Raw genomic sequence first — 23881 nt, 5'->3', positions numbered from 1 at the left:
TATTGTGCCCGTTGGTTTTTGTCTGAGGCTTGAAATCAATGCTCCAGCACACTGCTCACTGATGTCACACCAGAGTATTGTGTTGTCAGCTACTGGTTCTTTTTGGGGTTTTCTCCTCGGTCTGTCGTCTAACCAAAATCAGGCCCATAAACTAAGCACAACAATGAAGCAGTGGCTGTGTTTGTGCTGTGTTTGCAGGCTTATAGCCAGTATGAATTGATAGATTGAAGAGCTGCTAGACAAATATAAATTTGAGATAGCATTCTACACAGTACTGAGCTAATACATTTCTCAAGTTAAAATGTTCCAGCTTCTCCAACCATTCACCTTTTCTGTGTTTTATGTCACATTTCCCTGAGTGTCTTTGGGTTTCGGGTTGTTGGTTGGACATTTGTGACCGGCATGTCTCATTATTTTCTGATGTTTTATCGACTAAACGTTAAATCAATAGCTTAAAATAGAAAACTGAGAATATAATTGATGATAGAGTTTATAATTATTTGCTGTCCTAATTCTACGCCATTCCTACACAAGTTTGTATTGTTCACGTTAATTTGTGTTGTTTTAATTTTTCTAAATATAGTGATATAGCTGTTGCTCATGAGAGTTCAGAGCATTTTGGATCCAAAATTATAAGATAATCTCTAAAAAGTAATGATGAGAGAACATACAGGGACAACAATGCAAAACCCCAAAAGCTTGAGTCTGTGTAGGATGAGCTACAGCTGTGTGTGAACACACAGGTTTCAAATAGTCAAGTGTCTTCTCACACAAACTAGCAGGTGTACAGAGTGGAGCAAACATTGGAGAATCCATTGTGATTGGGCCAGATATAGCAGCAGCTGGTTGATGATTGGTCAGGACAGTCTGCATTGATATGCTAAAGGCTGCAAGTCCAGAGGGGGAAGCTTGTTCAGTGGCAGAGACTGTGTCATACTGAAGCTCCTCTCAATAGATTCAAATATTACTCAAACCTTTCTATGCTTGGCTGACTTTGATATGCTGGTGTAGCACTGGAAGATTAGGCTAAAGCCTATGGAAACATGTTTTGATTGAAGGTGTGTTACATTTTGTTCACTTCTTCACAAGGTACAACCTCCATCACCTGAGGAGAACAACTTTCCCTCTATTGCCGCTGTAAATGCTATAAACCTTCAAAATCCAAAACAAACGATTATCTTAAAAACCCTTATGCCAGGTGAATCAGTGACGCTCTGAAGCATCATTCAGTGGTCTGTAGATGTTAAGGCGAAAATATTTCCTCCTTTCATGTGAATGTACTTTATTTTGACATTGGCGAACCCTGCTTCAAAGAATACTTCAACCACAAAATTACCATTTGTATGTCAGTCTGTGAGGAAAACGTTGTTTCTTCTCACATGCCTCCACAGTGAACGAAGAATCCAAAAAAGGCAAACGCTCTTAATGAAGTGAGGTTTACTCAGACTGCCTTTAATGACAGCAAAAGTATATCAAAACAAAGATAGTTCCACCCATGAGAAGCACAACCTGGTTGTGCCTGAGCATGCATGTATGTTTTAGGCCCAGTTCAGACCAAAGATTTGTGACGTGACAAAACCGTTGGAGGACGTTGCAGAGAAAAGTTGCAGTAGTAGAGCTCAACTCAAGCCAGCTGATGGTGTCACCTGTAACTCAGCTGGTCAAATTGTCGGTAGTCATGCTGCAGGTACTCTGTCTCTGCTGAGCCCTCTGTATCCATCCTCACAGTGTGCCGGTGTTGGACAGTGGGTTGCTGCTGCTTGCTGTATGTGCTTATACCCCCCTCACACACATTCTCACTGACTGATTAATTGGCGCTGGTTATTTATATTATTGTGGCATTGCTCATTTTGTTTGTTTTTTGCTGTTTCATCACTACGAATGCAACTGTAGCCAGTATCTCACTCTCAAGAACCTACAAATTACAGAGAGCTGTTGCATAGAGATGATACACCATCTCATCTAGTTGCATTAGTGTGAACTGGCAAGTTTTTAGAACGCTGCAGAATGGCACATTGCAAGTAGTTGCCTGTTTCAACTCATCCTGTCGTGAATTTGGTCTGAGTTGGGCTTTAGTTTCACTTGAGCAGAGTTCAAACGCATGCACATGCCCAGGCGTGCAAGTGAGATTGTTTGAACTGATGTGTTTTAAATCATAATGTATTAACCATAATGCATGTGTCATGAAAGTCCTGACCATACGACTGGATAAATGAGATTTGGATTATACTGCACGAGTTGTGTCAGAGTTTGTAAACCGGCATTTTAATACAGTTTTGCTGTATCATGAATTAAAGTACACAGTGTACTTTAATTCATGAAGAATGTTCACATTTTTGGATTCTTCATTCACTGTGGCCGGCAAGAAAAACAGTTTTCTTCACAAATTCAACATAACACAGGGTGAGTAACTGATATGCAAATGGTCATTTTGTGGGTGAAGTGAAGTATTCCTTTAATAAAGGCTTACAAGAGACTTGACAGTCAGTGTGATCATAAAACCACATTTGTCACCAAAAATTAAGTTAAGAAGTTATTAAGATGGGGAATGAAAACAATTGATCCATTCATCCATTACATTATTATGTCTTTACTCTTCAGCAATCCATCAAAACTTGTGCTTCAGTGTAAACGATACTCATAACAGAAATATAGATATTTTTAAAATACAATCCAAAAAGTCATAACTTGTCAACAGAGTCTTAAATTAGGTGTATCACAAGGCTATATGAGACAGTAGTATAGTGAATTTTTTGCTATTGAGTTGGATGATGATACTACTCTGAATATGTCACATACAACACTTTAAAGCAATGTCAGACTGTTTCTGCTACTGAAGTAAAGAGTGGAAAAGTAGCCTAGTTAACCCACTGATGAGGCTTATCTGACCCAAATGTTGCATTTATAGTATGGGAGAGCCAATTTAATTTATTTATTTATCATTATTATTATTTATTTATTTATTTTTAATTATTATCTTTTTTTCCTAGTGTTATTTTGAGCTTCAGTGATGGAATCATAGTGTGAAAACAGCAACACTGTCACTGCGGACTAAAATAAACTTTGCATAAGTTAAAATCCTGTTAAAATCATGTGTTGCTGCAGCAGCAACCCACCACCTGACACTGGCACATTTTGACTTGACCAACAAACTCCACTACAATAGTGTTGCACCGTATACCGGTACTAAAATAGTACCGCGGTACTAGAGTATTCCAAATGGTACTATACTGCATTTGGAAAATACTGGTACTTTGAAATTGATTCAATTCATTAATTTAGTTAATTTATTTTACTCATTTATGCACGCAAACACCTTTTTTGTTCCTATTGGAGCACAGATTGCACAAGTGGTGTGTATGACAACACCTGTATCAACATTCGCAGCTGGCACACGTGAAAAAAGACAAGAGAAAGTCTGCCTTGCAAAGGGAGACAACACAAGACAACACAAACTTGGTGGGACATTTGAGTTACCAAACCGTGACGTCCGTACTGAGGTGCTTACCGAACCATGATTTTTTTGGTACTGTTACACCCCTACTATTTATTGTTCTAAAGGTTTGTATCCAAAAGGACTTTTCCTTTGGAAAAGTACCGAAGAGTATCGAAAAGTATCGAAATTCATATTGGTATTGGTACCGAAATAAAAGATTTTGGTATCGTGACAACACTACACTACAAGCCGATTGGCTGTTAAAGCAGGTGAAGAGCTTTACATTTTAAAACCAGCCACCGACTATTTGACTGGCTGAGTTGCTGGTGACACCATCAGCCAGCTTGAGTCAAGCTCACACTGGTCAGTTCACACCGCTGCATCTTTTGTCTGCAACGGTTTTGTCTTGTCGTGAATCTTTGGTCAGAACTGGGATATATTGATGAAGGTGGAAGAGTATGTGTATCAATAAAATGCAATGTGAGGGAGTGCAATTGAAAAAGATTCAGTGAATAAATGATGACATACTGTCACTGCATAGGCCAAGCTCTCTTCATCACCTCTGGGAGGCTTCTAACACGCTCTGCACAGAGGGCTGTTATCTAAACTCTTCCAAGAGCACAGAGCTTTAGTTGTTTAAAACTCTCTTTTTCCATTGTCCATGTGCTCTCTGTTATCTGCTGTTTTTCTTCTTTTGAGGTTTGACACAGCCCCGACACACCAAGCTGACGTCAGTCGTCAGTCAAGGTTGGGCCATTGGTGAGCGCCTGTGGCCCTCGTCTCTGCGCTGTGTCACGCACTGTTGGCCCTTGTCCGTGCTAGTCAGCATTTTCTGCCGATCCAGAATGTTGAATGGGTGTCGGCCACGCCTCAGCCCATTTGTGAATGAAATCACTCTGATTGGCAGCTCAGCTCAGCACATGAGAAGAGAAACAAAAGTGAGGAAAGTAAACAAAGGGCTAAAGTCAAGAGGGAGTGAGACCAAAACAAACCTGTTACGTAAGATTGTTTTTCTTTAGTCATTGAGTTCTTCAGCAAACACATTTCCTGATGGTTTGTGTTATTGTTCACTGGCGCACAGTAAATATGCTCTGTTCTTTTAGCATTGCATTGTGTTGTTAACGTGCTAACTGGATAACTTGCGTCAAGGCGGTCTTCTGGTTTCCCTTTTTGAATGATGAATATAGACCACCACTATCTGGTGGTGTGGAGAGGTATTTCCTCTTACAGGTGCAGAACGTATGTGCTGGCTGGCTATAGGCTCTAGTCTTTGAGGTGTGTTTACGTGCAACGTTTTGGCCAAGACATGGCAACGTCAGGTGACTTAACAGGGGGTCTATGTTGCCACTAATTCTCTAAAGTTGATTTGGTGTGTCTGGGCCTTAAGTCATCTTGTTGCTCCCTCTTCTTCTGCAGCGGTATTATGACTTTAAATTTAGTGCCACTTACTGCTTATCTCTACGAACCAACTCCCAATATTTGCATAACAGTAGTAAATGGAATAACACATGGATTCTCATTTTCTTTTCCTGATTTCTCAAAAATTCAGTTAAAATTTGCACTGCATTGAGATTGAAACTTGACTATTTACAGACACATACTCCAACCAGTGATTCTAAACCGTGTGCTATTGTTAACCAAGAGTGTGCAGGTTCTGCATCTTACAGTACAAAGCTCTGTACCTTCTTATTTTATTGGTTAACACATCAACCTGAGATCAGCTGCTGCAGACAGTGGCACCAAAGACATCCGGCAAGAACATGACTCTGCAGAGCACCATTTGTCTGCCTTCACCGTCACGTTTCCACCTTACCATCCCTTCTGTCTGTTTGTTGTTTCTACACCAGCAGCAGGAAGTCTGTACCCCCCTCCCTCCCTGCCGCTTTGGTTTCCTCTCTGCCCAAGGATTGAAGTCACAGTAGGACCCATACGAGCTCATTGTGTAGCTGCCTGTTTGGAAATGTCAAGCAGCCCAGTTTCCACCCCTGACAGATCAAGGGTTACCAAGGGGCTGACAGGCAACGGGTGACAGACAACCCTCACATCCGTTAAATCCTCATTTCCCACAGCCCATTGATTGACAATTGGGCTTATATGCTGAATCTCCACCACATGGTATGACTGGACTTAATTCACGATCTGCTGACATCATCCTCAATGCAACACATGCTCAATCCTTTCACATGGTGTACAGCATAGTGTACGTGTGTGTTTACAGTGTAGTTTTGCAAGCTGCCAATGGGTCACATAAATAAAAGAAATTGTGGTCGCTATTAACCATGGCTTGGCCATGTAAAAAGTATTGTTGTGTGTTGGTTTTGAGCAATGGTCTGCAGTTTGGCAGGTGTTTCTCCAAGGTGTCACACTATCCCCCATCTCCTCCATGTCCTGATGACAAAGTCAGCTCATATACTGTGTCACTTTAGAAACATTTTTACTTGGGCTGTCAAAGTTAACGTATTAATAACGACTTAATGCAAATTTCTTTTAATGGCACTAATTTTTTTGACATGCAATTAACATACATACCTCCTGTAATTATGACCCTCAACTCACCCCGTAGTTTGGTAAATCAGGAAGCTATGTAGCAGTAACATTGTGGATGGTAGTGGCAAGCAGAAACAAACCTCCATGAGCAGAAATCCATTAGGATAGAGGTCTTTTGTACGGCAAGTTCAGCTTCAGAGCCTTGCTATTTGCATTTACTGTCGATGTGAAGTGAGTTATCACCATAGTACATTGAGCTGCTTAAAAAAAATTGGAACTACATTGAGCATTACTGAGTAATGTAATTGTTGGGCTTGAGTTTGCCATGCTATACTTTCATCATAATTTTTGAGCACGCAGTACCCTTGAGGTTATTCTGGAGAATGTTCCGGACAGTATTTGTCATTGTTTTTGATTGTTGCAATAATAATAAACATACATTTGCATAAAGCAAGCATATTTATCCATGTTGATAAGAGTACTTGAAACTTGAAAAATATCCATTCAGAGCAGATAAAAAATGATAATTAATAATAATTAATTTGCGATTAATCGTGAGTTAACTGGGTACAGTCATCCATTAATCGCATTTAAATATTTTAATTGTTTGACAGCCCTTGTTTTTAGGATACATACACAAAACTTACAAATGTAACACATTCAAGGTTTGGAGAAACATACAATGCTTACATTTTCTTCTGGCGACTGGGCTGTAGGCCTACAGAACCACGTCCTGCTTCAACTTTGACCTTACTGTGGTTGTGTGCACACAGTTGGCCTGTACAGTGAGGGATTATTAGCAACACTTTTACCCCACTTTATGTTTTTAAAGTCTCTTTTCCACTGCACAAAAATCCCATCAACGCCTGCTAACATCTGGCTTTTTAATGTAATGGGAAAGGTTATGATCGGAATTCACACCCAGGTCAAATGACTCTGCAGTAGTCACAGGTATTTATCAGCTCCGGCTCCAATTGGCATTGATGGAAACACAAAACCTGAGTGAATGTGCTAATTTTAGCTTTTTTACCAGTGGGATGCATTAATGTGCTGCCACAAAATACCATCTGTCACCCCTCAAACATCGATCCAAATTAGTCTGCACTGAGTTTGGAAGAGAGGTTGAATAAGTAAGACATATAAAAAAGAAGTAAATACTGTAACGTTTTCACAGGCCTCCATGCTGCCTTCTACTGTTTACCAACCTGTTTTCTTGCTGGCCATGATGTTGAACATTGCACACTTGTAATAAAAAAAATCCCAGAAAGGCATGCTTTGGCTCTTGTCTACTGACAATGGGAAAGAAGTCGATAGCTTATTTAACAGGTTTTCTTGTGTTAAAAAAAACATGTCCACCTGCTAATTTTAGAGGAAAAGGGGTGTAAGATTCTCACTTCCTATAGTATTTGTGAATGGCAGCTATGGTATAGGTAAGGTAAGGGAGAGATTGCAGTTATGGTAAAAAAGGGGGACATTAATTGCATATCTGTGATGGAACATGAACTTTTGTGTCCTGTATGAAAGTCAACACACTCATCCTCCACTCCGACCTGCAAACCCTTGCTCTCTGCCTCGCTACATAACAGACACTCTGTGCTGACACTGAACATTGCCCGGAACATAAATAATGAGATAGAGATCATTTAGTACTGATGTAAGTAAATCTTAGGATACAGGGCTGTCAGCTAGTGACGTGCTTTCAGAAGCAGCTGTTTTGGAGAAATACTTAAATAACCAATCCTAATATGAATATTGATTATGGAGCAGAGCAGTACTTTTCAAGCATGTGCTTTCATGACTGATCTGTTTATCATTGTAACCAATATATGCCACAGGTAGGTCTATCAGTTACTTTAAGACATGTATTTAGTGAGCTCTCAGAGGATTTTGACAGTGGTATGACTACTTGATAATTCCTTAACTGTTGTTTTTTCAGAGACTCAGCATTCACTTGTTGAATAGAAGAACCTTGGAGACAAAGTGTGATTTTGTATTCTTGTATCCTTCTACTCTTATAGCATAAAGTTTGGTCACTGAGCTGCGGCATTAACTTGTATTCTAACAAGATTAAAATATATTTGTCCTGGAGATTAGCATAGTTAAGTCTCTCCTTTTTTTGGCTTTTGGGGCGGCTGCAGCAGGCTTTGATCAGTGTTGCGCGGCGAGGCCCAGGCTTGGCCTGGCCATCCGAGGCCCTGGTGTGAAATTGGTCTGATGTCATCCCCCATTCTCCACCTTCACCAGCTTTCACCAGCCGTAATTATATTTCCGCCACAAAGCCCCGGTCCCCTTCATTCCATATTCCAAGTTTGACTAGGAAGCATTTAGAGAACTATGGCTAAATTACTCAGTGGGGGGAAGGGGGACTGGATGGGCCGTCTTTTGTCTGACGGAGACACAGGGGACATCAATACTTTGTGATATGTACTTTTCTTTTCTCTGCTCGTCTGCCCTTTGCCTCTGCCTGTTGGAGGGGTTAAGTTTATGACAAGGGGATGGATGAACTTTGGGTAAATAAGATGGGTTTTTTTTTAATTTTTTGTCCCTGTGATACTCCGCTTATAGCCTGAAAACAACAGGACATGTTGCTGAAATGTTTCCATAGACAGATTCAGCAACATTTGACTTAAGCCTCAACAAGCAAACAAGACACTTGTGCTTGGATTTATTGAGAACCATAGAACATATAAAATTATATGCAGGTTGAATAGGTTGTTAGCTGTAGGTAAGCTATTTAGCCAGATGGATGTGTTACCCACCGCTGGTTGGATAGACCAACAATGATAGCAGTGCATGTCTGATGAAGGTAATTCCGCTGAATAATGTTGTTGCATTTTTATAATGTTCCAAATGATTCTGCAAAGTTTTGAGCATGGAATTTCATTCTATAGAAAACAGGACTCAACTCAAGTTCTGATTAAGACCACAAGATACAGTTAAAAGCCCTGAAATAGCTAGTAAATGGACTTACATCTGTAGTGGCCAGAAGAAAATGTTGGCATTGTATCTCTCTGTGCACCACAAATATGTTACATTTGTAGGTTTCATTCATATCATATTAAAAATTTATAAAGTAACGTAGTATATGAGCTGACTTTGTCATCAGCAGGTGACACCTAGGCGAGATGCCTGCCAAGCTGTAGACCACTGTTCAAGACCAACAGACAACAGAAGAGGTTTGGGGTTTTTTTGGTGGGTTTTTAGGCACCAAACATTGGTATTGTTAGCAACCTGTTGCTGTTTTTGTAGCGGAAATAGCGCCATGTAAGTTGTTTTTTAATGGGACATTGTTACGTTTCCAGTTGGTATTGTGCGCCTAAAACGGAATATTTTAAGCCAAAACATGATGTTTTCCAGACCAAGTGGTTTTTGTACTGAAACCTAACCACATCCTTCTTGAAACGTAAAGTTTCGACATTTTGTCTACATAATAAAGTCAAATGTAATGCCAACATTTACTCTGGTGATTGGGTTGTGAGTTGAGATTGTTTTGCTTTTACACATCCATTATACGCAAGAGTTTTAAATAAATATTTGCCATAACTTAGTCTACAGATATACAGAGATGTAGTTTACAGCAGGAAAAAAATTGGAGACCATCTTGCAATGGGATCACTTCAGCTGTGACACAGCGATGTGCAACTTACAACGAATGTTGGCCAGGGCCTTAAAGTGAGGATGCCAGTGGCCCCTTTTTTTCTTCCTATACCCTCAACTTCTGTCACCCTTGCTTGGACCACACCCACCTTTGAACTCAGCCTCCATTTGAGCTCAACTACAAACCTGTCAAGTTTTGTGACTTTGTGCATGATTGCAAAGTTATCAATTTGACAAAATCTGCCCACACAGACAGACAGACATATTGTATTAACATCTGGCAAAATACTCAAAACACCTGTGGTAGTGCCTGCTACAACTGGCGTCACCTCACCAGGACCACATTTCACTATGGTGACACACTTACAGATTCACGAGGTGAAAATGATACCAGCTATCACGACCTGGTCATGCCTGGTAAAGACAGACATAACTGTTTTAGGGTTAGCATAAAAAAATAGCAAGGAAACACTAATATAATAAATCATATAATTACAGAAAATGTAGAATTTTGAGAACCTGTTAAATTAAGAAAAAAAAGCATCTTTGAATCTGATTGTTTTCAGCCAACTGGAGTGAAAACCAAATTCAGAATTCTGCTGGTGTGGGTTTATGTCTAGTGCCAATGTTCAGTGGAAACTCAGCAAGTAGTGTGCTCTTTATGTAGTGAGGCGGAAAGTAGAACACAGATTGAGGGGTCAATATGCTGACAGATCCTTTAACACAACTTGTGTAACTTTCAGGAAATGACAATCCCACAAGTAGACCCACTTTACACAGTGACTAATCAGGTATACAGAGATATGTAAGTTGGTGGGTTTTTGACATCAGTAACTCAGTGCAACATTGTGAGTGTCTCACGGGAGAGAAAGTGTGTGCCGGTATTCACATTTATATTATTCATCACATCGACCTACAGTGAAACCCAAAATTGAAGGGAGATTGGCGAGGCAGTGACAGAACAGTTATAAAAACAGTTGCCTTTAGACATGGTTGGATAAGAGCTCGTACAATCTACTATCCCCCTTTACTTTCCACAATCTGTGTAGCATACATTTGCCTAATGTCCTCACGGACCGTACACATCACACACATCTGTTGTCCACATCCATGTTTGAGTATCTAACCCCTAAGCAGTTTGGTATGGTTACTTTTGAAATGTAGTATGTTACAGATGACTAGATAATAAAACTATTTTATTAACTTCATCAAAGCAATGTAACTTATAACATTTGATTTCTTTTTGATTACTTTTCTAACAAATGTTTTCAACTGGGCAATAATTGAACAATTACATTTCCAGCAGTAAAAGATGCTCTTGTCCAACATAGTCCAGTCACTAGAAGAAAATATTAGCATTCTACATTTCTGCACATATCAACGTTTCTAAAGCGAGTGTATCAGCTGCCTTTGTCATTAAGAGGTAGAGGGGATGGTGGATAGTGTGATGGTGTGGTGGAGATGCCTGCTAAGCTGCAGACCACTGTTTGAGATCAAAAAAAAAAAGGGGGCTGTGATATAGTGAGTCATCACATTGTTTCCAGCAGCATTTTTATTGGGTGTTTTAAAGCAACCTATCACTGTTATTCCAGCCCAGTCTCACACCCAAGTTGCCGTAGCCCAGGCAGGAGGGGTAGTGGATGGGTCCAACAACCTCCCACTTTTTCCTGGGAGGCCAGTGTTTGCTTCACATAATATTGTAAAGCCAAACCCTGTTCTTTTTTCCTAAACCCACCCACGTGCATGTGTTGCCAAACGTAACCACGTGTGTTTGTTTTTGAAGGAGAAAAAATGTCCTTTCGCAGTGCTGTTCCGACGTAGTTCCGTTCGTATATTTTGAAAGAGACCATACGGAAACTGTGCATTTCCTGTGAAAACAGAGGGATCGTTTGAATATAGACGATGCATGTAACAGGCTGAAGTGGACCCAGAACGTCAACAGCCAGTGCACCCAAGGTAACTTGCACTTCATATGTCGACATGGAAAGTCCATGACCAAATGTGGATGTGTGATGAGGTCGTAATGAAAATGTGTTGGTTTTTCTAGTAAGGATAATGGCACAAAAAGTGGCTGTTGTCTTACAGAGACATCATTGCATTTCCTGCTGAGATTGTGCTCCCAAACTAGGTATTTAAACCCAAGACACGATCTTCACCTAAATGTAACCAAGTGGTTTTTGTGCCGTATCCCACCATGTTAACCATAGCTTAATTGAAATGTTAACTTTTAACATATCCAACTACATTATAACATGCAAATCTATCTGTACAATGCCAACATTTTTTTAACGACTGGGTTGTCCGATGACATCACCACCCACCTTGGTGTGGTCAGTTGGTCGCAGACATGGCAGATTCAGATTACTCAGAGCAATACTTTGATTTCATTGGCTGACGAAAGGTGGCACAAATTCAAACAAAAGAACCACTCAGAAGTAACTCTCAAAATTTGAGCATACATACCGCCAAATGTAAGGAGCCTGTCTGGACGGCTTTGCCAACCCACATTGTCTAAATAAGCTGAAAAAAAGGCAGTCACACTTTGTTTTATTTCATTTATTTTATTGATTTTTTTAACCATTACTACAGTCTTTAAATTACATTTGGGAATTCACAAAATTATTTTGGATCAGAACCACTATAAGATTACAGTTGTGAAATAGATTTTTACATTTAAAAACTCATTTAATTTAAATAAAATATGACTGATATCAAAAGTAACATCAGAATCACGATAAAAACAAGTGAAAGTCCTCTGATATAGTGCTAGACCTCCATTTCTTATCAGGTCTTGGCTGTAGTGTTGTCACCTGCTGCTTTTTGCATGGACACCCAAAGCATTTTGACCTTCATCCAGGTTCTCTGGCCATTTCACCAACCCCCTCCACCGCCCCCACCTCCCCTCCACCCCCCAACAACCCCAACCCTTTAGACTGACAGCCCCACACTGTGCATAGAAACCCAGCTCACAGCTTTCCCCCCCCTTTCCTCTCCCAAGTCAAGAGTAGCTCAGCTCATCAAGTCAGTAACCGTTGGGCGTTACTTCCACATACAAGCCAGCTAAGAAAGGAAATGCAGATGAGGGCTCCTGCAGCCATTCACTGAGCCCAGGTCAATGCTGCTGCTGCTGCCAATGGACGAGTCCCAGACAACTCTCTGGCTTTTTGTTGACGGATCTCCTTCTGCTCTCCATATTTCTGTCTTCCTCTCTGTTTCATTTCTCCCGACTGTTTCTCCAACTCGGTCAGATGTTCAGGTAAACAAAGTACAGAAATGAGACATCGGTGAGTTTGGTGCGCTTGCTTAATTTGACTGCAGGATCATTTGGGGGCAGGAGGAGGTGTTTGGATTTGCAGATAATTTTGCCTTCACAGTTTTAAGCTTTCATGGGTAGTCGCGTATGTTTCAAGTTCCATCTGTTGTGTCGCAGACATTGCTACTGTGACTCAGACAAACTGATCGGGACAATGAAGTAAATACTAATCAAAGTAATAACTACGAGTCTTTCACTGTTTTTTCCCCCCCATTTTATCAAGTCAAGTAAGTACTCATGGAACACTCGAACTATCAGTGTTTTGCCAATTCTTTGTGTAATTCAACCCAGACAGGAACCCGCAATTTGCACTGATACAACATGTTCAAAAATGGACTTAATACGTGCACAAATCTTAAAAACCTTTTTAAATTACTCTTAAGAGACCAAAACATGCAAACTTATTATCAAAGATAAAACTGTTTGTTTGGTGTTGGTTTGTTTATCTGTGCCTAACTTTGAAAAATAATCTAGGTCCACTGTGTGACAGCCATAATGACTTAAAGATCAATGTATCCATGTGAAAGGGAGTTGCTGTAGTTAAGAGAAGTTACAAAAACTCTGTCCTCATTTGTTTTGTTGGATCTCTGTTTTTGAGATTTTCACTGCAAACTTATTCTAGTTACTATTACAAGTTATTATTAGCTGGCCTCACTGATTTTTTTTTTACTCTTGGATCATTCCTCAGTGACCAGCTGTGTTCTTTTTTCAGAGTGGGTTTCATATTGTGTCAGTGTGTTCTCTTTCATTTAAGTCAGAGAAATGTTCATAGGAATGGCCTGCTGCCTACAAAACTGATACGTAGCATATTGTTGATAAAACTGTCCATATTGGGAGAATTTCGTTTTTATTTTCATATTTTTTACACTTGTTTTGGCAATGTATAATATATAATGCCTCTTTGAAATGGGTTTAATTAGATTTTTAGGTTTTCACACCAGCTGAAAGATTTCAAGTTCCTTTAGGTGGAGAAGGTTGCTCTACAAGTCACTGGACTGTATATATTGTCATCAAACTTTAAATAATGCTGTATGTTGATGGGTAGAAAACAGCCCTGAATTACACATTTATAAGAATACAATTATTCAAAACTGACGTTCAGAGTAGTCATGCAATTCCCATTAGGGATATTCTGGAATTATGAGTGTTGGTTCTGGATGAGAAATTCCCAGGAATTTGATCACTTCTAAATTCAGTGCCGGGCCCAACTGGAGGAAAAGGCAGTAAAAACTTTTTTTCCCCAGAATGTATAAATGAATGTATGCTCTACATAAGTGTAATCCACCTCTTCATGTCTTACAGCAGTTTGACACTATGAAAATTATTTTTTTCTTTTTTTTCTAGAATGTTGACCCCATTTTGGGGTCCCACAATCAGACCAGCAGTCATTGCTCAGAGTGAATGGCATCATTTCTGTTTTCAAGAAAATGTTGTGGGCTCCAGATTAATTCAAACATGTCACTTTTGTTTTCTTTTTTTTTAAAGAATATAAATCAAATATTCATATATGAGTGATATAAATCTCCCTGTGACCTCGTCAACTTATCCAGCGACCCTATATAGGCTCCCAGCCCCAAGGTTGAAAACTGTGGCCTAACTGGTATGTCATATGGAAAACTTGTATCTCCAAAATATGAAGGTTTAGGAGAATACAAATTTTTTAAAGAAGTATGCTTCTGATACAGTGTAGAAGGTTTTTAAATGCTTTTTCTAAACCTCGAAATGTTCTTAAAACACAAAGAAGCATGCAGTCCTTCAGCTCCCCTGAAAATAGGATGCATATTTATTCTGATGTGGGGCTTTTTTCTTTTTTTGGAAAAAAAAAACAACATACATATATATATGTGTGTGTGTGTGTGTGTGTGTGTGTGTGTGTGTGTGTGTGTGTGTAGGCTATTTGACACGTGGGGCTACAATATATACTGTAAATGATATTACATTGGAATGAATGAATGAATGAATATATTTTAATCTGAGCTACACTTTGTAAGAAACGTTTAAATCGTATTGTAGTATTCTGCAGAAACTTTAAAGTTGCACCAAAGTAGTTAAAGTAAAAATTCTGATCAATTGCCATGATTTTGTGCATCATTTGTTCTGTAGGCTACCGGCCTGTTTAGACAGAAATGATGCAGTACATGCAGTTGATTTTAACTCTCTGTCAAACTGCCTTTTGTGATGTCATTAAAAAAAGCGTTTTGCATTAAAAGCTAAAATACACAGGTGGTTTTGTGACCAGTGGCTACAGCACAACGAAACAACATTAGAGATGCAGTATTGATATCCTACTAGCTGTGCAGACTAGAAGCGTCCTCGATGTTGTGTCTGTGGTCCTCTCATTGTTATGCTAATCATCATCAAGATATTTCAATAAAACAAAATCAGCTTCACAGCAAAATAGCCTACTACATATTTGGGCCATGTGATTTCTTTCTTTTCCCTCTCTATTTTTCCAGGCTTGTTTCAGTTCGTATAATAAAATGAGCTCTTGAAAATATACATTTGCATTGTTGTATTTTATTTACCATCACACCATAATGATATAAATTATTTACATGTAGGATCATATAAAGGAGAACTTCAGCTGAGCGGGGAAAAAACAAGTAAATGTGTCCGTTATTCATCTTTAAAAATCCTGATGTCAAAATCCCATCGTAGAAAACAGCTGCTCTTTCTGTAAATATGTTTAGGTTGTATTTACTTAACTTTTAAGGCAGAAGCTTGTCCAGGTTTGTAATTGAATGCAAGCAAAACTCCTGTAACACAGTCTAGAAAATAAAAAGAAACATTCACAGCATCATAAGACCACGATTTGGTTTGGGTCCACATTAATCAGACCCGGCAGAAGGCCTGTCAGATGGTGCATTCAAACAGAAAAGTTATTACAGGAAAATAAGTTATGTAAACACTCCAGAGCCCCGTTTCCACATAGCTATAGATGCTCATTGTATTATAAATAAGAATATACTGGTCTTTGTTAACAACAAATAAAACCTTGCCTATTTTCTTGAACATTCGTAGATAGCCTGTACTATAGGTCCATGGTTTGGCCGGAGGGTGCGGTGCCAAAGTCGGCAGACGGTTGGAGATAAATGGAAAAAATGTCCCTTGCTGATGATAGCTGGCTGTGGGACATAATGTAAAAAAAATCGGGGATAAATAGGTTATTTTTATAGACATCTTTTCAAATTTATAGGAAATTAAAAAAAAAGTTTGATGTTTTTCTTTCAGTACTAATATCAGATAAATTCAAATGGAAAGGGCTGGTGTGTTCAGTGGCGTGTGGGGTTTTTGCAGGTTCTTTTGTGGAAATTAATTTGGTTATCAAACAATGTTCACCAGACAGCTTCTAGAAAGCAGACCTTTAATTCCAGACATAAAATGTGTCGTTACATTCCCAAATTTCCAAATTTTGGCGCCCATAAAAGGCTATAGAAGGCTACTCTGACACCAAAACAACCAGACCTGCAGGTAAACATTCACTACAGTACGCCGACAGAGGGGAACACCGCAAGAAAAAATAAGAAGAGAGCAGAAAACAGCCATTAAAGTCAGAAAGAACAAAACAAAAACAGAAACACACAAAGTAGGCTATTTTCTCAATTCATAGTTCCCAGAATGCAGCAGAAAAAATCTTTGGATTTCAGCATATAGTTTTCATAATCAATAAAGTTCCTCAGACACAACAGTTGAGCCTAACGGGACACAGGGCTGTAGTGCGCGTGACGGCTGTCCACTCTACTGTCATCTCCTCGAGCTCGTCCTGTTCTCAGCTCCTATTGGATAATGTTGACTCACTTTCCCCGCCTCTAAAAAAACATCAAAGGTATGTTTCCTGTATCTGGACCAATAGGTGACCTTTACCCCTGCCATATAGTTTAAAGTTTAACATCAGGTTGTACCCATTCTGAAGCCTTTTGTCTTAATGAGTCGAAATTAAATGTCGGAGGGCAGAATTCCAGTAGGCAGGCAAGTAGCTTACTGCTGGAGCTCTAACATCACGGTGACACTCTGTAAACTCTGTAAATAGTAAGCTAAAGTTTCGTCCACACTTAGCCTAATTGTCTGTATTTGACCATAATTAATTGCTAGTGTCCACCGCTTTGAACCTCGTTTTGACCATGGTACTAGACCTGACAGTGCTAACATGTCAGAATATGGATGTTCTGGACGTTTCTTTAAAGGTGAAGAGCTACAACTCAAGTAGGAAACTTGGAAACTTGCGTTGGCTGAAATTTGGGGCTTTCTGAGATCATTAAAGATGGCGGGGTACAGTGTTACAACTATGATCCAAGTAACATTAATTATAATGTTGAAAAATATCAAAATAGTCATTTTATTAGCAATGAAAACCTATAGGCCTATGAAAACATGGGTTTTATCCCTGGTGTCTGAAATTAGTCTAACTTTATTGCTTCAGCTGCCAGTAGCTAATAGGCCTACAATTTTAGCTAACGAATAATACATGATTTTACCGGCACAATTTAGCCTAAAGAGTCTTTTCCCAATTTTGAAATGTGACCACATAGCTTATGAGTTCTTCAGGCCTCCTTAACAGAGCGGACCCAAGTCATTGCTGCAGCCTAAAGATAGCTTACATTAGATGTTGCATAGGTAACAGTAAGGTTAACAGTTCAAAGCATCCACAGCTGGTTTCACTGGACATCTGATAGGCCTACGGTTTGTAGCTTATAACATACCTGCTGAAATTCTGATTTCTGGCTGTGGCCTGAACGCAGCACCATTTTTGACTTGGATCGGACATCGTCATAACTACAGCCCTGGGGACACGTAGCAACACACTCATGCACGCGCACACACACTCTAAAGACAAACAAAATGTCACAATATCGTCTCTGGTTGAGTTTTAAATATGAATGCTGGTACTGAAGTGAATTTATTGCATGTTTCAGGATCCCCCCTCCCCCCCGCCTGTCCCCGTTTGTCCTCTACTCGCTGTCCGACTTGGCATCCTTGGACGCGGCATGGTTGTACAGTCCCTGCGCCATCAGATGCAGCGCCAGAGCGTTTTTATTCCCGGTGGCTTTCTTGATTTTGGCCCGTTTGTTCTGAAACCATATTTTGATCTGAGACTCGTTTAGGCCAAGATCCCGGGCCAGGCTCTGCCTCCGCTGCTCGGTCAGGTACCGGTTGTTCTGGAACTCAGTTTTTAACCGGTGGAGTTGCTCCGCAGTGAAAGCCGTCCGGGGCCGCTTGTCCTCTTTACTCGGGGTCGCTGCCTTCTTTGGTTTGCGGGATCTGGGCCCTTGGGTGGGGATGGGGGGTAAGGGTAATAACAAAAAGACACCCAGTAGTTAGGGTCAGTACTTTTGAGCTTTCTCATATCTTAAAATCACAGGGAGGCTATAATAACAGTGGATACTGCATATAAAAACATATCAATAGAAAGTGTCTATTCACGTTTGTGCCAAAATGAGCTAAGTTTCAAACGTTTTAATGCGTCAGGATCTTCAGTTAGTGGACACACATTCCGCAAACAACATCTGATCTCATTTTGCATCATATAAGAAGATTTTAGTTATTAACTAGGACATCATTTAGTAGTGTTATATTTTTGTCTGTCAGCTAAAGGCCTGCGTGGTGTTATAAAAGCCCCTTAGGGGACCTAAACATGCTGTTATACATGTAAAGCCAGTGTTGGAAGTACGCAGGTCTTTAAACAATAGTAATACCACAGTGTAAAAATACTCTGTTACACGTCAAAGTACTGCATTCAAAATATTACTGACGTACAAAAATGTTTGCATCAAATAAAGTACCAAAACTAAAAGTAGCTACTTATTATACAGAATGGCTCATTTCATAATCAGATATATTGCATCATAATTAGTGCTGCGACCTGTTTATCACATTAATGTTGCAGCTGGTAAAGTTGGAATTGATTTTATCTACTTTACTGCGGGGTAGCTTTTGAATTATACATCACAGTTTGTTAGTTAATTTAGCCTTTATTTTGTTTAATATTCTGAATCTACAAAATAAATAAACCCGTCAAATAAAAAAGTATGTTTTCATTCACACTGTAGCGGAAGTGAAGTAGGCCTATAGAATATAGGTAATACAGATACTCAAGTTTAGTAAAAGTACCTCAAAATTGAACTGAAATAGCCTGCAGTAGGCATACTTGAGCAAATTTACTTTCCACCACTGACATTAGCAGTTTGAATGTAGCATTAAATATATATTGCCGTTTATTGAAATATTAATGGTGATCTTTGAGTCGTAATGGCTGAATAAATAGAGGACGTTTGGGAGGAATTACTAAATAAAAAAGTTTAATAATGTGTACAGATTTAAATCATTGTTGTAGACAAGAATCCCTTGATTATGATTACAGTAAAATGATCAACCAATCTCACGAGTTAAATGGCTTCCGAGTGACTTTTCTTTAATCAAAATGAGTTGTCTATGTCATGCTATCTTTTATGATCATCATTTTTGTTGCACCTGTAAGGGTTAAATAATTGAAAGAAAAGATGTCAGTCAGAGATGAAATATTCTGAGATACACTAGGGAAAAAAAGAAAATTGTTAATTCCAACCACATCTGTTAAACTAGGAATGAAATGAAGACTATTCTGCAGTAGAGTTGAGAGCAGCAGCCCATCAGGCTGCATGGCTGCATGTCCTCTCTGCTGCAGCAGACTTCAATGAGAACAGGAGGAGGAGGGTGGAGGGTGCAGATGGGGGTGGGGTTAGGATATGATGGAGGATGGGGAGTTAGGCGCCTCTTTCCCTCCCTGTTACCATAGGAACTCCATTTTTAAAAAACTAGTTTTCCCAAAAAAAAAGAGTGATAAGCCCTTTGTTTGTATTATAATATTGGAGCTTTCTATGATGAAGAAGTCAAATGGCAGATAATGGAGAACGAATGGAAAAAGATATTTCCGCTTTGGTGCGGAAAGTATAAAAACATAGCAGGCCTAAATCAATTGTGCCATCCAATAGTTAGTCTATAGACAATATGAGGTGTTTATACGCCCGTTAAACTAAAGTTTGACAACAATGCGCTTTCTTTACACATTCTAGCATTTTGTAGAATCGTAACTGAAGCATCGACTCATTTCTACAGAGTTATGGTTGGTTTAAGATGCCTAATCCTAATAATGGTGGGGAAAGCTGCAGCCTCCCTGACCTCTTTGAAGGCCTTTGTAGTCATTATCATAAATTCGAGCCTGGACCTCGATGGAAACTTTTTTGTGTGTGCCCATACAACAATAAATACAACATTTCGGACTGTTCTCGCCTCGTTTTGAGCTCTTCCAAACGCTCCTTCGGTACATCGCGAGGTCCCCCCTCCCTCTTGGCTGCTAGTTTGTTTTCAGCAACATTTTTTAACAGTTGAACGCGTTTCTAAATCACCACAAAGGGAAAGTCCAAGTGCACCATGCGTCCACTGGTAAACTAACCCCAGCCTAGAGCAAACCTTTCACTTTATTTATAATAACAGGACCGTGCTTATTTAAATACTGGAATAAAGCAGTGCAGTTCACACAGAGCGATGCGCATTAGAAGAAAAAGGTTTTTGGTCGTCTGAAATACAAAATGACTAAAATCGAATAATTTCATAGCATGTTCACAACATAAACATGTCAAAATGTATTATTGATATTTGGTTGACGAGTGAAAAGGCTTTGAAGTTGTGTTCAGGATTTGACATGGAATCTTGTCTTTTGGGACACACGGCCCTCACTTTTTGGACCCCCCCTCCATTGTCAAAAAATATGCTAATGGAATATCAACAAAGAAGACTGAGGAACAATGGCGTTAAACTTGGTTTTACTTCACTTCTTCACATTTTTAACATCACTTTCGAACCGCATTTCATTTTAACTTAATTTCCACGACAGTTTTCGTCGACACAGTGTCGTCTTGTCCGCTTTATTGTTATTTCAACGCCAAAATCCGGATCGAATTCCATCCAAAACAAGTCCAAATACTTTCCAATTCGTGTGTAAAGTAGTTTATTTTAAGTAAAATATGTTTTGCCTGCTCCACGAGTGCTACTATCATTTATTAAATACTGGAATTGTGAAATAATGAAGATAATATTAGATATGATGGCGTAATAACGGGTTTGTCAATTGTTGCAAGTGATATGTCTATTAAGTAGGGTTGGGGGTCGCTCAGCTCAGAGAATAAAATGTCACCCTCTTTAAAGAATTAACCTCAACAGCTTTTCAACTTAAAAATGATGCAATCAGAGCTTTTTACTCTTTCTGAAAGAAGAGGAGCTGTTTTCTGTAATTTAGACTTTTTCAAATTTTGTTAACTGCCCATATGATATTAAATAGCCTACAATAATCGGCCTTTGTTTATTTATTTATTCATTTTCTTTCTTTCAGTTAACGAAAAGTGGCCGAGCAATTTTTCTCCACCAACCTGATGACGGGCGGTCTGAGTAGCGGGTACAATAAACCCACGCCGGCCACAGCATCGATTTGGACGCAGGGGCCGAGCTGGCCTGGGGGCTGCGGCAGCTGTCCCCGCCGCCCCCCCGGCCCTTCACAGCCACATCACCGGCTATCAGGTCAGGTCTCCTGGCCTCAGTGTCCGGATTCTGGTCGTCGGATGCTCCCGTGTCCTCCTCCTTCTCCTCGTCGCCTCCTGCTCCACCCTGCTGCGGGTTGCCAGTTTTGGAGGACTTTCTCCCTGTCAGCTCCTCTCTTCGTATAATTACTCCCAGACTGTCTCCCTCCCGGACCAAAGTCCTGTCCTTCCTCTTTCGGCCGAAGTCCGGTCTTAAAATGTTGTCGATGTAAAAGTTGGTGATCCTGTGGGACTGCTGGTTGTTAGGTGCCTGGAGGAGAGGCAGGATGGCCCGGTTGGACTCCTCGCCGGAGTCCTCTGGGCGCTCTGGATCTCGACGAGCATTTTCTTCCATAATGATGAAGCCTGATCACCCTCAGCACCTCTGCCTCTGCGCCCTTCTACAAACAAATTATTCCAATTTCGTGTTGTCCTGTTCGCCTTATTATTAACTAATTACTATATTTTTTTACTGGAAAAAGAAAACCGTTGACGAGCTTCACTAATTCCTTTTCTGGTGGAATAGTTTATTGTTTCTGCTGTGAAAACGCGCCTCTTCTGAATTTGACAAAGAAAAATCATGCTTAAGTTTCTGGTCAAAGCCTCCTCCTCATGGCTGCATTGGGCGATTAAATGTTTTTATCTAAAAAATAAAAACGAGTTGGAAAACTATAGACTATTTAATTTTTTCTGGGTCCCTGCACACAATTATTGATGCTTCCAGCAGAACTAAAGTGCCCTGATAAAGACGCCGCTCAAATACTTTCACTACGGATTTTGGTTCTCATTTCTGATTGGCTGCGAGAGGCTGTGATGACGTTGTACTACGGGTCTCTCAGACACGTGCCTCAGACCAATAAAGGCGGAGAGTTGATGTCATGTGAGGTTCCCGGAATTCCCTGGAGACGCAGAGTAATCCAATCCACCCAGTCAGTTTATGATGCGTTCAGGTTGCAGCGGATATTTCTTATTAGCCTACTTGAACATTTAAAGCCATAGACTGAAGTTTGAATAAGGTCAGAGTTGCTGTTAGTGAAAAATACTCTTCAGCCCAGCTTTCAGGTATAAATAATAAAAGCCCTGCTGACTTCCAGTCATCACATGAACATGATGTCATTACATGTCAACAGTGTCACAGTGCAACACACCCCATAGGCTCATTTGGTGCGGGTTAGCCAGTGTTTGTGTTGGACTATGGGCTGGAAATAATGAAGATGAATCGCCAGAGTCTGTGGACAACGAATCTGAAATGCAGCTGAACTGCCTTGAATGGAGCTGAACGTGTTTATTATTCTGAGTTGTTGTGAGAACTGGTCAGCAGCTATGATTTGAATTAATCAGCCCAGTCACCAGAAGAAAATGTTGCCATTGTACATTTCTGCAACCCATGAATACATTACATTTGTACGTTTCATAAGTGTCATATCAAAGCCCCTAAAGAGACATAGTATATGAGCTGGCTTTGTCACTGGGAGGTGGAGAGGATGACGGATGGTGTGCCTCTTAGGCAAGAACCCTGCCAGTCCACTGCTTGAGACCAATAAGCAACAAAAGCTGTTGGCTTTAACTGTGTTTCCAGAAGATGTTTAGGCCCCAAATGTGGGTGTTTCTTAGCAGCCGGTTTTTCCACTGGAGATGGTGCTATGACAAGCAGTTTGTATTTGCTGAGACATTGCTGCATTTCCTGCCAGGATAGTGACACAAAAAGTGATTTTTTTTTTTTTGTCTTTGTTTTTTTTACTGGAACATGGCTGTGTTTCCAGCAGGCATTGTGCCACCAAAACTGGGTATTTTAAGCCCAAACAGGATCTTTTCCTTACCATAACCAGGTTTTTTGTGCCTAACCACATGTCAACCACAGCATTGTTGAAACATAAATAAGCGTGAAGTTTCAACATATACACAACATCATAACAGAAATTCAGCATGTCCATGGTTTGCAAAAACCTCAATGCCAAAATTCTGGTGCTTTGGTTGCATGTAAACCCTTTGTGATATATTGTACAGGTTACCCCAAATAAAAACATGCAAAACAATAGTCCATGCATTTTTTATTCAAAAGACAGGTGTTAAAAGTTTCAAGGACAAAAAAGACTACACTTAAGTTTGGGTGTATTTCCTGTAGCCCAGAGAGTTATAGAGTTATGAGGTGGTTTTCATTTTATGGTTTTAAGGGTCGAAGTAAAGACCTGCATTGCATTCAAACTAAAAAGGATTTACCATTTTACAACTTTATGAAATTTAGAAAATTTGCAGGTGCACCTCATTCACCATTTGAAATGTATCATTCACATTTAGTTTGTAGGCTACACTTTCAATACTGTGATGACCTGCAGGCTGTTTTCACCTGCACCATCCTTCCCACAGAGCTGGAGCAGCACACATAAGGTGTATTACCAGCATTTCTTTCATTACCAGCATTATCTGCTCTAATTCCATGTGTTACACATCACCAGGCTAACACAGAACAGGACAATCGAACAGCTCGGTGGTTCAGTT

The 23881-nt window shown here is 39.9% G+C and overlaps 1 protein-coding gene across 1 annotated transcript; it reads right to left on the bottom strand.

The window, feature by feature from the left end:
• Positions 1 to 15344: 15344 nt before the first annotated feature.
• LOC125902830 (homeobox protein engrailed-2b-like) lies at positions 15345 to 23401 on the bottom strand. Its single transcript, XM_049599460.1, has 2 exons — positions 21236 to 23401; positions 15345 to 18099 (listed from the first exon to the last, which is right to left on the bottom strand). The coding sequence occupies exons 1-2, from the start codon at positions 21735 to 21737 to the stop codon at positions 17783 to 17785; spliced, it is 819 nt and encodes a 272-aa protein (XP_049455417.1). The 5' UTR covers positions 21738 to 23401; the 3' UTR covers positions 15345 to 17782.
• Between the last annotated feature and the right edge of the window lie 480 nt (positions 23402 to 23881).

The sequence above is a fragment of the Epinephelus fuscoguttatus genome, linkage group LG15, assembly GCF_011397635.1.
Source record: "Epinephelus fuscoguttatus linkage group LG15, E.fuscoguttatus.final_Chr_v1".
Classification (NCBI taxonomy): Eukaryota; Metazoa; Chordata; class Actinopteri; order Perciformes; family Serranidae; genus Epinephelus; species Epinephelus fuscoguttatus.
This window is presented reverse-complemented; position numbering and strand designations above follow the sequence as displayed.

Coding starts and splice junctions, on each gene's coding strand:
- LOC125902830 (XM_049599460.1), bottom strand. CDS start 21,737: ATGGAAGAAAATGCTCGTCGAGATCCAGAGCGCCCAGAGGACTCCGGC. Junction 18,100..21,235: donor CTCAGACCGCCCGTCATCAG/GTTGGTGGAGAA, acceptor TCCCCACCCAAG/GGCCCAGATCCCGCAAACCA.